Raw genomic sequence first — 14,595 nt, forward strand, 5'->3', positions numbered from 1 at the left:
AAAATTATGTTGAATTTTACAGAAGCGTAAAAGAGCATATGTGTTAAATCAAGGTGAACTGGATGCCCTAGAGTATCACCAAAAGGTAACCGCTACTGCTAACTGCTATACTAGCTTAAAGTGTGTCTATGCTCAAGATTTAAAATCAAATATTCATTTTCTCATAGAATTCAATTATTTCTAGCCTACTTCTATTAATTTAAATGCTCATGAAGTTATGAATGTTTTCTTGCAGACAATTTAAGAGTTACGTAGCACTATGTTCTGTGTCCAAAATAAATCGTATTAAAGTAGAACTAAGGGCATTTTCATTTTGGATAGAATAAGGGAGGGTTATAACCCCTATCAATTTTATTTTTGCCATATGTGTTTCATTGTGGAGAATAATCTTCACTTCCTGTCCCATGACCAAAACAGGAAGTGAGATGAAATCCCTCCAAGGTAAAAGAATCCCTGGTTGTCACCAGGGTCTGTAGAACTAGTGTTCCCATCAGAAGATTTTCCCTCTATTCGTGTTCTGGGGACAACCCAAAATTTGGGTTTTTCTTCTACTCTCACTTTCAGTGAAAATGGTAAACATGCCAAACAGAGGGAATCTCCCTAACGGATCCAGACAGCAATATTTTGTCAGGTACTTATATAGCGCCATCAATTTACACAGCGCTTTACATATATATTGTACATTCACATCAGTCCCTAACCCTCAAGGGCGTACAATCTAAGGTCCCTAACTCACATTCATATATACACATACTAGGGCCAATTTAGACAGGAGTCAATTCACCTACCAGCATGTTTTTGGAGTGTGGGAGGAAGCCGGAGGAAATACATGCAGGCACAGGGAGAACATGCAAACTCTAGGCAGGTGATGCTGTGGTTGGGATTCAAACAAACAACCCTAGTACTGCCAGGCAGAAGTGCTAACCATTTAGCCACTGTGCTGCCCTAAAAAAATTGTTCTAATCCTTCATCACTAGAGCCAAAACCTAAAATAATGTTTTGCCTGTAGTTATACTTTAAACTTCAGATACCATGTTACATTCTGTCTTCTGAAACAAACACAGAAAATATGATAACAGAATAACGCACTCACCAGATCCACCACTGACCCCACAGCGTAACATCGTCAGATTTGCTTGTGTATGGCACTTTCCTGAATATATCTCTCCCACACCAGTGTACCCACTACAATTAAGAGTGAAGACTGACAACTACCACAATACCACAAACCGCTGCTCAGGATATTCAGAGTTCTATAGGCTGATTCTATAGGGAGCAGCTCCAAAGAAAAGACTCGTACTTGACGTTGGGGATTTTAGTGAAACATTCCTGAGCATTTGTGGTGTTTTAGCTGTTTTCAGTGGAGATGTGCTCCTATGTGTAGTGCGTACAAGGTGTCCTGAGAATTGTGCACTGGAGTCCCAGGGTAACTCACCCTTACCTGTAGTGGGTATAATAGTATAGGAGTGGTATTTTCAGAGAGCGCCATGCACAAGCGAGACCTGACCTCTGTTACACTGTGGTGTCCCTGGATTTGGTGAGTGCTTTATCTTGCTATATTTTCTGATTGATAAGAAATGTTTGTTTCAACGGACAAAATAACTGCAAAGTATAACTAAAGTTTAATTCTTTTTTTTTTTTGGGGGACTCTGTATATGGTGCTGCATAACTTTTAATTTGTTGAGATTAAAGACTATATATTGTACTGTCTTTCTATGCAGGTGAATTGAACAATTGTGGGCAGCATGGACTTTTGATATTTAAAGTGTAACAAAAGGCAAAAGAACAAAAATCAATTGGCATCCCACATTTGATAAGGAGTAAAATGCCTGTCATATGAATTTTATTCACTGGAAACTGACATTCAAACCACAACAGCACATAGCAGAGGTAATCTAGTCCATAGACTGTCAGAAAATACTCAGGGAGCTATGGGAGTCAAACGGACAGCTAGAGGAAAGTCTTGTGTGATGTCAGACACTGGTGGGCATGGAGGAGGCATGGCTACAGTTGCAAGAAAAAGTATGTGAACCCCTTGGGATTACGTGGAGTTTTGCACGAATTGGGCATAAAATGTGCTCTGAACGTCATCTAACTCACAACAATAGAAGAACACAGTCTGCTGAACACAATACTACACAAACATTAGATGTTGCCATGGTTTAAATGCACATAACATGTAAACATTCACAGTGCAGGGAGGAAAAAGTATGTGAGGCCCTAGCTTAATGACTTCTCCCAGAGCTAATTGGAGCCAGGAGTGAGCCAACCTTGACTCCAATCATTGTGATGATATTGGATGTGTTGCTGACAGCTGTCCTGCCCTTAAAAAACACACACCTGTTTTGGGTTTACTGGTTTCAGGAAGCACTGTCTGATGTGAACTATGCCTCGCAGAAAAGAGCTCTCAGAAGACCTACGATTAAGAATTGTTGACTTGCATGAAGCTGGAAAGGGTTACAAAAGTATCTCCAAAAGCCTTGATGTTCATGTGTCCACGGTAAGACAGACTGTCTACAAATGGAGAAAGTTTAGCACTGTTGCTACTCTCCCTAGGCGTGGTCGTCCTGTAAAAATGACTGCAAGAGCACAGCGCAGAATGCTGCATGAGGTAAAGAAGAATCCCAGAGTGTCAGCTAAAGACCTACAGAAATCTCTGGCACATGCTAACATTTTTGTTGACACATCTACAATAAGGAAAACATTAAACAAGAATGGAGTACATGGGAGGACACCACGGAGGAAGCCATTGCTGTCCAAAAAGAATATTGCAGCACGTTTGAAGTTTGCAAAAGAGCACTACTGTCAAAATATACTGTGGACAGATGAAACCAAGATTAAGTTGTTTGGGAAGAACATACAACACTATGTGTGGAAAAAAAAGGCACAGCACACCAACATCAAAACCTCATCCCCACTGTAAAACATGGCAGAGGGAGCATCATGGTTTGAGGCTGCTTTGCTGCCTCAGGGCCTGGACGGATTGTTATCATTGATGGGAAAATGAATTCCAGAGTTTATCAAGACATTTTGCAGGAAAACGTACGACCATCTGTCCGCCAACTGAAGCTCCGCAGAGGATGGGTGATGCAACAGGACAATGACCCAAAGCATGCAAGTAATTCAACAAAACAATGGCTGCAACAGCAAAGAATACGCCTTCTGGAGTGGCCCAGTCAGGGTCCTGACCTCAACCCGATTGAAATGCTGTGGCATGCCCTTAAAAGAGCGATTCACACCAGACATCCCAAGAATATTGCTACACTGAAACAGTTTTGTGAAGAGGAGTGGTCCAAAATTACTCCAGATCGTTGTGCAGGTCTGATCTGCAACTACAGGAAACGTTTGGTTGAGGTTATTGCTGCCAAAGGAGGGTCAACCAGTTATTAAGTGCAAAGGTTCACATACTTTTTCCTCCCTGCACTGTGAATGTTTACATGTTATGTGCAATTTAACCATGGCAACATCTAATGTTTGTGTAGTATTATGTTCAGCAGACTTTGTTCTTCTATTGTTGTGACTTAGATGACGTTCAGAGCACATTTTATGCCCAATTCATGCAAAACTCCACGTAATCCCAAGGGGTTCACATACTTTTTCTTGCAACTGTACATGTTTTGAGGCTGTTCCACCTCTTAAGTTTATCTAACTGGTAAAGGAGTGATCTTTATAAATATAATGGAAGGGATGGCCAAGCGGGACACAGAATTCCTACTCAGTGAAAAATGAAGCTCAGACGATAAAAGTAAAATTAAAAGCTGAAATGAAACTGCTTGGTGCAACAGAATATGCAAAATAATAAATAAGATAATATTGAAAATACACGTGTGTGTGTATATAGAAAATACAGTGGCATGATTAAAGATATATAAAAACTTCACACAAAAGAAATATAGACATATAAGAATCTAAAATGCATGTGCTTGTAAGAATCAACTCATACCAAAAGAAATATAAGCGCTATGGGCGACTTAAAGGCTAAGTTTACTTTTTTTTTTTCTAAATTCCATCTTCTCTATGTACCAATATAGCATTAATATGCTTCTTTTTCAGAAAAGAAAAAGATTCTACTTTAACTACACCAACCCTTACCTTAGCGTTCAGATTGTTTTATGGAAAACTTTTATATACCTTCCTGTTCGCAACGGACCTTAACCACTTCAATACCAGGCACTTATACCCCCTTCCTGCCTAGGCCAATTTTCAGCTTTCAGCGCTGTCGCACTTTGCTTGACCATTGTGCAGTCATGCAACACTATACCCATATGAAATTTGTATCATTTGTTTCACACAAATAGAGCTTTCTTTTGGTGGTATTTATTCACCTTTTGAGATTTTTATTTTTTGCTAAATAAAACAAGAAACACCTGAAACATTTGAAAAAAAAACACACTTTTCTTCGTTTCTGTTATAAAATTTGATAAAATTTCTTCATAAATTTAGGTCAAAATGTATTCTGCTACATTTCTTTGGTGAAAATAATAATTGAATTTTTATTTTTTTTTTTCAATTTTTTTTTAAATTTTTTAATAAATTGTTTTCTTTTTTTTACTAATTTTATTTTTCAGCACACTGTGACCAAATCAATACAATGTTACCATAGTAACATTGAACTACTCTGGGCAAGTGATCAGGATTTTTTATTTTTTATTATTTTTTTTTTAACACACTATGATTGCTAATACCAATGTATTTCATTGATATTTGCAATCATTGTTACTGAATGAAACTGATTCATTCAGTCTTTTGTTGTGATTAGCTGTGATTTGGCAAAGCTGATCACATGATACAGCTGGGCTGTGATTGGCCCTGTCTGTATCATGTGACTGCCTTGGCCAGTCACAGCTAACAACATAATTGTATACAATGGATGGAATGACAGGAAGCCATCCATTGTATACAATTGACATGTGATCTGCTGTGATTGGTCACAAGACACTGGTAATGGGCCGGTGTAACGATATGTCATCGGCTGTGTCCCGTGAACGCAGCTGATGACAGATCGCGCTGCTGCGTGGCTCGTTTTTACAGGACGTTATATGACACCCAGTCACAACGGCAAGTGTCCCGCCCGGCCATCGATCTGCTATAGGCCGGGTGGGAAGATGTTAAGTTGTGAAAACCAGTACGATACAAGGAGTTCACCAGCTGTCTTCCTAGACGCAGGAAGTCGTTCACCAGCTGACCTCATTAACACTTTCCTTCCTCCAAGATATGGCTCCCACCCACTTCTGTAGGTGTATGAATTTGCAATGCAATCAGCAATTAACGTTCTCACTAAATACTCAGCCATCTATTTTTTTTTTCTTGCATAGATTGTTCATTTGGCAGAGTGTGCAGGAGCTGAGCTATCAGATAACAGCCTATCTGGATAGAGCTGTAGTATTAAAAACAGGAGTATGTCACCATACACAACAATCTGATTGTACAATCTCCTTTAGATCTACCATCAACTATGTAGTGCAAGGGTTTTTATGATTGGATACAGAGTGATTGGATAGATGGTGTACCCTTCTATTCTATAGTTTTGGTAAATGTAAAGGAGATTGTACTATCAGATTGTATAGTGTATGGCCACCTTTTATACACCTAAAATGAACTTGTCACACTTTATTGTTAACAACACCCGAAACGCAGAAGCAAACACACATGTTGTCATGTGAAAAAACAAGCGGAAAACGCTAAAAAAAAATGTGCAAACCACAACATGCCAAAATGTCCCATGAGCTACTTTGCCACATGTAGGGCAGCCTTTTGAAATCAATTGGAAATCAATTGGACTGGGTAATATGTTTGGAATGTAAGATGCTCCATCGTTTGATTTTTGGGGTGTCTTTGCATTTAGTCCTCTCTGCAGGTTGATAAATTTCAATTCCATCAAAGTGAAAAAATGATGCAGCAGGCTCCCACTATGCTAGGAGTGAAGGGGGGCCTGAAAGTGAAATTGATATGTTTACACAAGAACAATGAGGCTCCAATCACATCTGTGAGATTTCTGAACGCAAAGAAAAACACATAGAAAACGCGCTTTTCTGTGTGTTTTGCAAACACTGCAAACGAACATTGCACATGCATTGCTGTTAAATGTTAATGCTACCCCAGTTGCGGGTAGCAGGTGTGTGTTTGCCATGTTACAAATGTTATGCAAATGCACCAAAAAGCACTCCACTCCAAATAAAAATATAAAGTTCCGGAGCTTCTTTGGGGTGATTGTGATGCATAGAGCAGCCTGTTCAAGTGAATGGCCTGCCCTATGCCTGATGAGCAAAAACACTCCAAAATACCCCCAGAACAAATAAAAAGCATGCAGAAACACAAGATTCCACTATATGGATATGTGAACAGGGCCTGACAACTGAGTATTTCTGTCCACCTATGTACTTATATAAAGATGGCCATACACTATGCATTCTGATTGTACAATCGCTATACAATTTGCTTTTAGTTTTACCAAAACTATGGAATAGGAGGTCACACCTGAACAATCCATTCAATTTGTATTAAATCAGGCAGGCTCTTGCACTACATAGTTGATGTTAGACCTAAATGAGATTGTACAGAAAGTGGGTGGAAGGTGGTATAGTAACGAGGGAGGTGTGATCCAGGGTAGTGAGCACGCCCTATCATGCCCCTTCTGTGATGCAGTAAAGCAGTGTATGCTGGGGTTTAAAGCTTCCTGGATGTCACATGATCTACAGGAAGTGATGGAAGCAAAAAACATTTCTCAAACAGACATGGAATTTCAAAGTTGCTATATATGAGGTAAGTGAGAGATAAGCACATTGGGATGGCCTGGGCAGAAATGACTTCTATTTACAGGTGAAACATGAAAAATTAGAATATCGTGCAAAAGTTCATTTATTTCAGTAATGCAACTTAAAAGGTGAAACTAATATATGAGATAGACTCATTACATGCAAAGCAAGATAGTTCAAGCCGTGATTTGTCATAATTGTGATGATTATGACTTACAGCTCATGAAAACCCCAAATCCACAATCTCAGAAAATTTGAATATTGTGAAAAGGTGCAATATTCTAGGCTCAAAGTGTCCCACTCTAATCAGCTAATTAAGCCATAACACCTGCAAAGGGTTCCTGAGCCTTTAAATGGTCTCTCAGTCTGGTTCAGTAGGAATCACAATCATGGGAAAGACTGCTGACCTGACAGTTGTGCAGAAAACCATCATTGACACCCTTCATAAGGAGGGAAAGCCTTAAAAGGTAATTGCAAAAGAAGTTGGATGTTCCCAAAGTGCTTTATCAAAGCACATTAATAGAAAGTTATGTGGAAGGAAAAAGTGTGGAAGAAAAAGGTGCACAAGCAGCAGGGATGACTGCAGCCTGGAGAGGATTGTCAGGAAAAGGCCATTCAAAAGTGTTCAGGACTTTCACGAGGAGTGGACTGAGGCTGGAGTCAATGCATCAAGAGCCACCACACACAGACGGATCCTGGACATGGGCTTCAAATGTATTCCTCTTGTCAAGTCGCTCCTGAACAACAAACAACGTCAGAAGCGTCTTACCTGGGCTAAAGAAAAACAGACCTGGTCTGTTGCTCAGTGGTCCAAAGTCCTCTTTTTTGATGAAAGCAACTTTTGCATCTCATTTGGAAACCAAGGACCCAGAGTATGGAGGAAGAATGGAGAGGCACACACTGCAAGATGCTTGAAGCCCAGTGTGAAGTTTCCACAGTCTGTGTTGATTTGGGGAGCCATGTCATCTGCTGGTGTTGGTCCACTGAGCTTCATTAAGTCCAGGGTCAACGCAGCCGTCTACCAGGAGATTTTAGAGCACTTCATGCTTTCTTCCGCAGACGAGCTTTATGGGGATGCTGACTTCATTTTCCAGCAGGACTTGGCACCTGCCCACACTGCCAAAAGCACCAAAACCTGGTTCAATGACCGTGGGATTACTGACCTGAACCCCATAGAGAATCTATGGGGCATTGTCAAGAGAAAGATGAGAGACATGAGACCGAACAATGCAGAAGAGCTGAAGGCTGCTATTGAAGCATCTTGGTCTTCCATAACACCTCAGCAGTGTCACAGGCTGATAGCTTCCATGCCACGCACCATTGAGGCAGTAATTGCTGCAAAAGGGGCCCAAACCAAGTACTGAGTACATACGCATGCCTCTACTTTTCAGAGGTCCGATATTCTATGTACAATCCTTGTTTTATTGATTGCTTGTAATATTCTAATTTTCTGAGATTGTGAATTTGGGGTTGTCATGAGCTGTAAGCCATAATCATCACAATTATGACAAATCACGGCTTGAACTATCTTGAGTCTATCCCATATATTAATTTCACCTTTTAAGTTGCATTACTGAAATAAGTGAACTTTTGCACGATATTCTAATTTTTTGAGTTTCACCTGTATTATGAAAAAATGAAATTCTGCCCGAAAAAAAATTAAAGGAACACTTTGAAAATACATCAGATCTCAATGGGGAAAATATCATGCTGGATATCTATACCGATATGGACTGGGTAATATGTTAGGAATGTAAGGATGCCCCATCATTTGATTTTTGGGTGTCTTTGCATTCAGTCCTCTGCAGGTTAATAATTTTCATTTCCATCAAAGTGAAAAAATGATGCAGCAGGCTAGTCCATTTTGCTGAAATTTCATTGCAGCAACTCAAAATGGTATTCAGTAGTTTGTATGGCTCCCATGTGCTTGTATGCATGCCTGACAATGTTGGGGCATGCTCCTAATGAGATGGTGGATGGTGTCCTGGGATATTTCCTCCCAGATCCGGACCAGGGCATCACTGAGCTCCTGGACAGTCTGAGGTGCAACCTGGCATCATCGGATGGACTGAAACATGTTATCCCAGAGGTGTTCTATTGGATTTAGGTCAGGCGTGCGTGGGGGCCATTCAATGGTATCAATTCCTTCATCCTTTAGGAACTGCCTGCATACTCACCACATGAGGCCGAGCATTGTCGTGCACCAGGAGGAACCCAGGACCCACTGCACCAGCGTAGGGTCTGACAGTGGGTCTAAGGATTTAATCCCGGTAGTTAATGGTAGTCAGGGTACCATTGTCTAGCCTGTAGAGGTCCATGCTTCCCTCCATGGATATGCCTTCCCAGACCATCACTGACCCACCACCAAAACAGTCATGTTGAACGATGTTACAGGCAGCACAACGTTCTCCACAGCTTCTCCAGACCCTTTCATGTCTGTCACATGTGCTCAGGGTGAACCTGCTTTCATCTGTGAAAAGCACAGTGCGCCAGTGCTGGACCTGCCAATTCTGGTATTCAATGGCAAATGCCACTCGAGCTCTATGGTGCTGGGCAGTGAGCTCAGGGACCACTAGAGGACATCGGGCCCTCAGGCCACCCTCGTGAAGTCTGTTTCTGATTGGTCAGAGACATTCACACCAGTGGCCTGCTGGAGGTCATTTTGTAGGGCTCTGGCAGTGCTCAACCTGTTCCTCCTTGTACAAAGCAGCAGATACCAGTCCTGCTGATGGGTTAGGGACCTTCTACGGCCCTGTCCCGCTCTCCTAGAGTAACTGCCTATCTCCTGGAATTTCCTCAATGCTCTTGAGACTGTGCTGGGATACACAGCAAACCTTCTGGCATTGGCACATATTGATGTGCCATCCTGGAGGAGTTATACTGCCTGTGCAACTCTGTAGGGTCCAGGTATAGCCTCATGCTTCCAGTTGTGTCAATGACCCTAGCCAAATGCAAAACTAGTAGAAAAAAAAACCTGTTTTGGGGATCGCCTCATTGTTGCCCATCTAGTGCACCTGTTAGCTTCATTAACACCAAAGCAGCTAAAACTAATTAAAAACCCCCTCTGCTACTTAACTAACCAGATCAATATCCCAGGAGTTTAATTGACTTGATGCTATACTGTAATTAAAGTGTTCCTTGTAGTAACAGTATAATTTAAAAAAAAAAAAAGTTTTTTTTCTCTATAGTAAGTTGTAGGCTTGAAGGAACATTTTCCTCAGTCTCCTTTCTTTTAGAGGTAAGAGTGCAACACTGTAACTTTGTAGGACAAAGTTGAGAGGTTGCTCCAGGAGCTGATCTGTGTCAGTGAAGAACTACAGAGGCGCCTGGATTTACATGACTGTATCATCCCTGAGCCAGCATCTCAGTCCAGGAAGTAGGTACTGGCCTTGGGTAATGGCTGAGCCAATAGTGTTCTCTCCTTTAACCCCTTGCTTAAAGTGGAGCTCTGCTTTAAGGACTGCTCCCCGTTAAGGATTGGCACCTTTGGAGAGTGTGGGGGATAGCAGGTACCCGAAATTGAAAGGCACCCACTCCCTCTTCGCTTAGATGATCAGAAGCTCCGGTGAAAGATGGACTCCAGGAAGCCACCGCGATGACCAGCCTGGAACGCAAGATGGCGTCGGACCGGAATTGATGTCAGCACGGAGACATAATGCCGTGGATGTGGGTGGTAACTTGTTTTTGAAGCTTCTGCTTCTTCCTCAGACCTGATTGGTTGACAAGGTCCAGCACCATCTTGCGTTCCATGCTGGTTATTGTGGCGGCTGGCCGCTTACTGGAGACCATCTCTCATCACTGGATTGCACCGTGGCTGTCATACTGGTTGACTTTGCATAGGAGAGCTTCATGGATGTACGACATGCCTATTCTTTCCATTCATTTATGAAATGCCAATTGCACATTTTAATAAACCCAACGTTTTTAATGCTGCACTTAGCCTGGCTCTCTCTGTTTTTCCTTTTACAGTATATTTTGATATCTAGACACAAATATCCCAATAGCTGTAATATCAGTCAAAAAAAAAACCCAAAACACTATATGATTTTAAGAGCAGTATATTTATCGTTACATGCTGAATACATAACTGATATGATGATGATTTGATGATGGAATGGAATTGTTATGATTTCTATTTTACAACACTAACATATGAATACACAAACTGAGAACAAAACAGATCAGTTTCAATTCTTAATTGCACATTGTAGTCAAAACTGAACATTCATCTTTGGGATACATACAGGTTGCATAGGTCACCTGCTCAGTTATTTAGTGTTTCACCAAAGCAACTCCGTTTCCTTATTCCTTTAAAAATAAAAAAAAAAGTTAAATAAGCCCTTCCTAAGAATATTGCAACATTCACTATTCCAATTTTTCAGACCTGCCTTAAAGGAAAAGTACAGTCAAAGCTCTTTTGGCTGTACTTCTGTGGATCACCTGTAAGCTGACAGCGGACTAACGTCACTCGGCCATTCCAGGCTAGGGAAAGATCCCAACTTTAAAGTTGGAATCCACCCCATCCACTGAGCTAGCCGCTCACTCCCCTCCTCAGCCAGTCACTGCTCTCTGCTCAGAGCAGCTGTGAGAACTCAGCGATCATGTTCTCACACTTAGAACCGGTGGGGGACCGATGCTGCATCCACCTAGGTAAGTATAACTGAGCAAAAACCCCCCTACTTCTCTTTTAAAGATGTGTGAGACCCAGAACCATAAATGTTGATGTATAGTGCAGCTTGCCAATCTTTAGATGTGGTGGCTGCATTAGTTTTCTTTTTTTCAGGCTTTCTTCCCTCTGTGATCTAGGCAGTAACACATCTCTTGTATTAGAGCAGCCTTTCTCATCCGGGGTGCCGCCAGAGGTCTTCGGGGGTGCCATGTTGTCCTGGCAAAGAGAGGCTCAGTTAAGACCGAGCTCCCGATGCCCAGCCACACTGTACGTCGTCACTGGGAGCCGCCAGACTGCTGAGAAAAGTGAAAGCAAAGGGGGAGTGTCTTTTGTGCTCTGTGTTCCCCTAGAGTGCAGTACCTGGCTGTGTGAGTCAGGGTAAGGTACTGTAACTTTTCATAGGGTTGTATACGTGTGTGTGTGTTTTTTTTTTTTTGTATGTATGTTACCTAAATATGACCTCCTATTCTTGTCTTTTCAGAACTGCTTTTTTAGGACTTGTTCATAATAGCAGCAAGGACTGCTGCTCCTCTGAAATGCAGTCCATGCTTAGATCACTTTTCAGAGGCATTTGACAGGTTGTTTAAGAAGCAATATGTTGCCTCCTCACCAAAAGCAGCATCAGCACACCACAACCACGTGCAATACGCACACCGTTGCACGGGGGTGGTTGTAGTCAACCCCATTCACACGGAGGTATACTTTCAGCTGCGGCCACAGCATGTGTGTACCCCCAGCTGCAGCTTCTGCAGCTAAAGGGGGAGCAGTTGGCGTGGTAAAAGCAGCTCAATTGCGCGGTTTTAAGGTCCTCCAACCTCACAGGTGAACAAGCCCTTGGTTTACATCTGTGTGGCTGTGTTCATTTCAATGGGCTGCCTTACCCGCAGAAATTGCACCTCACCAAAAACGCCCCGGGTTTGCCAATGTATGGGGTAACCTCTAAAGAGCAGAGCATTTGTCTGCGTGTCGGGAATGAGTGTGATTTTGCGTGGGGTGCCTCGTGACTGAAAATACTTTTCAAGGGTGCCCTGACTGGAAAAAGGTTGAAAAACTGTGTATTAGAGTAACCCCATAGGGGGCAACTTTGAAGAGGGGGGGGGGGGGAGTATTAGATGGACTAGCAACATTAGATACACAGACAAGCTGAACTGCAGCTCACATGTTTTAAGAATTTACAGCAAACGTTTTTTTTTTCCTTTTGGAATAAAGGTTTTACATAAAAATAAAAAAAGTTGATTAATATAAGTACCCCTGTCAATGGTAAGTGGTTTTTTTCATCCCTGTAATTCATACAACTGCAGAACAGCTTGTTCTGTAAAAAAAAAAAAAACAGGTGCAAATAAAAAAGTACATTTTTTAATTGTTTGGGTTTAATACTGCTTTAAAGGTTGAATGTGATTGGCGATTCAAGGAGCAGAGAGAGGAGGTTATACAGCAGTTATACTACTCTCATGCATAGAAGTGTGCTTATTACACACAAGTCCGATTATTGTAAATTCAGTGAACTTTCTGACTTTAGCATTATTTCCCTGGGAGAAGTATCCTGTCTAAAAAGTTTGAGAATAGCAGATCCATATAAAGAATTTTGCAATATTGGCTGACTTTGGTAACTCTGGTAACCCCAAGCTGTGTTGCATATTCTAACATTCTGGTGTCCACAATACACTTAACTTTCATTTTGGATGGATTTATTCTTTGACGTATAACCTTAGCTGCCATGTGATTTACATCCACAATTTCATTTGCTTTGGCCTTCTGAGTAAGATGTCATTTTAGCAGCTGCAATGCCATTTCAGTGTGATAAGGAGCTCAAATGACTTCCCTGCACAGAATGATTTATGCTTGCGATACCCCAGAGCCAATGCCGACATAACTATTAGTCTGTAAACCACAAAACATCCACTGAGCTACACCATTTATTTTAATGTGACTCAGACTCCACAGATCTACTTGTAAAAAGTTCTTAGACATTTCAAGAAATTAATTGCAGTTCCTAAGCTGGGGAAATAAGAGAATAATGACCTTTCCCATAGTGGAGAACATAATATGTCTGTGTGATGTGGAGGGCTCTGTGGGAGGAAAAGGGAATTTGTGTTCATGGCACATTTGCTGAATTAATGCAGAACACAGAACTACAAAACCTGTACAGATTCATTCAAAGTAAATTACTATCATGGTTAAAACTGACATATTCAATATCGGTGCTGGGTGACATTCATATACTTCTATGGCCAGTTTATTATTTCATGGGCTGGATACCCTTTTGCCTTCCAAATATCATAAATCATTTGCTGACTGGCCTAAAAAGGTCCTAAACCATTGATGGTCATATTGGACCATGCTTAGTAGCCTCATGTATTTCCTGCAGATTTGTCCACCACATATTTGTGCTTCAAACCCTCAGTTTTCCACCTTACCCCAGATAAATTATTATGCTTAATTGTAGATCTGCATCTGCACATCATTGGACAAATCAAGATTCCTCAGACTTTGTAATGTTTTTCTAGTCATTAAAGTATAACTTAAGGAAAAACTGTATCTTTTCAGTTTTGGATACAGTGGAGAGGGATTAGAACATCTGTCAGTTTTTATTGCTGTCTGTACCCATTACGGAGATTCGCCCTCTCTTTTTGTCCTGTTTCCCACTATCATTGAAAGTGAAGATAAAAGAAAATCCCAAATTTTGAGTTGTCCCCAGAAACATAATAGAGAGATAATATATCAATGGGGACACTAGTGATGACCTAGGGGTCCCCATGGAATTCCTCCAATTTGCAGGGATTTTCTCTCACGTCCTTCTTGGCTATGGGACAGGAAGTGAAAGGAAAGCTCTGCAATGGGACACAGGTGGTGGAAAAAAAAAAAATCTTACAGGGGTTATAACCCTCCGTTGCTTTATCCAAAATGTGGAAAAATGTTTTGCCTATAGTTCTACTTTAATTAGTGACCAATTGCCCAGTATATTTGCCAGTGCTTAGCTGTCTGGAGTAGAAATTGACATGGGGTTCTGCTGATGGTTCTCTTCAACTCTTCAAGTTTCATGTTGACTGTTCAGCACGCTCTCCTTCTGCACATCTCTGCTGTAAAGAATTGTTAGCACATTTGTGTAGACATTCAACTTGGAAAAATGTGGTCATTCTCTTCTACCATCATCAGAAGGTCGATATACTA

The 14,595-nt window shown here is 41.3% G+C and overlaps 1 protein-coding gene across 1 annotated transcript in view; it reads left to right on the top strand.

Annotated features, from left to right (window-relative positions):
- METTL4 (methyltransferase 4, N6-adenosine) overlaps positions 1-14,595 on the top strand; it is a 251,100-nt gene that overhangs the window by 5,194 nt on the left and 231,311 nt on the right. Inside the window, exon 2 of the mRNA XM_089678225.1 lies at positions 23-85. Within this exon, the coding sequence (XP_089534351.1) occupies positions 23-85 (63 nt within the window). The remainder of the gene's footprint in view (positions 1-22; positions 86-14,595) is intronic.

Source organism: Staurois parvus, unplaced genomic scaffold, assembly GCF_062004578.1.
Source record: "Staurois parvus isolate SC_StPar_1 unplaced genomic scaffold, SC_StPar_1.0 ptg000015l, whole genome shotgun sequence".
Lineage (NCBI taxonomy): Eukaryota > Metazoa > Chordata > Amphibia > Anura > Ranidae > Staurois > Staurois parvus.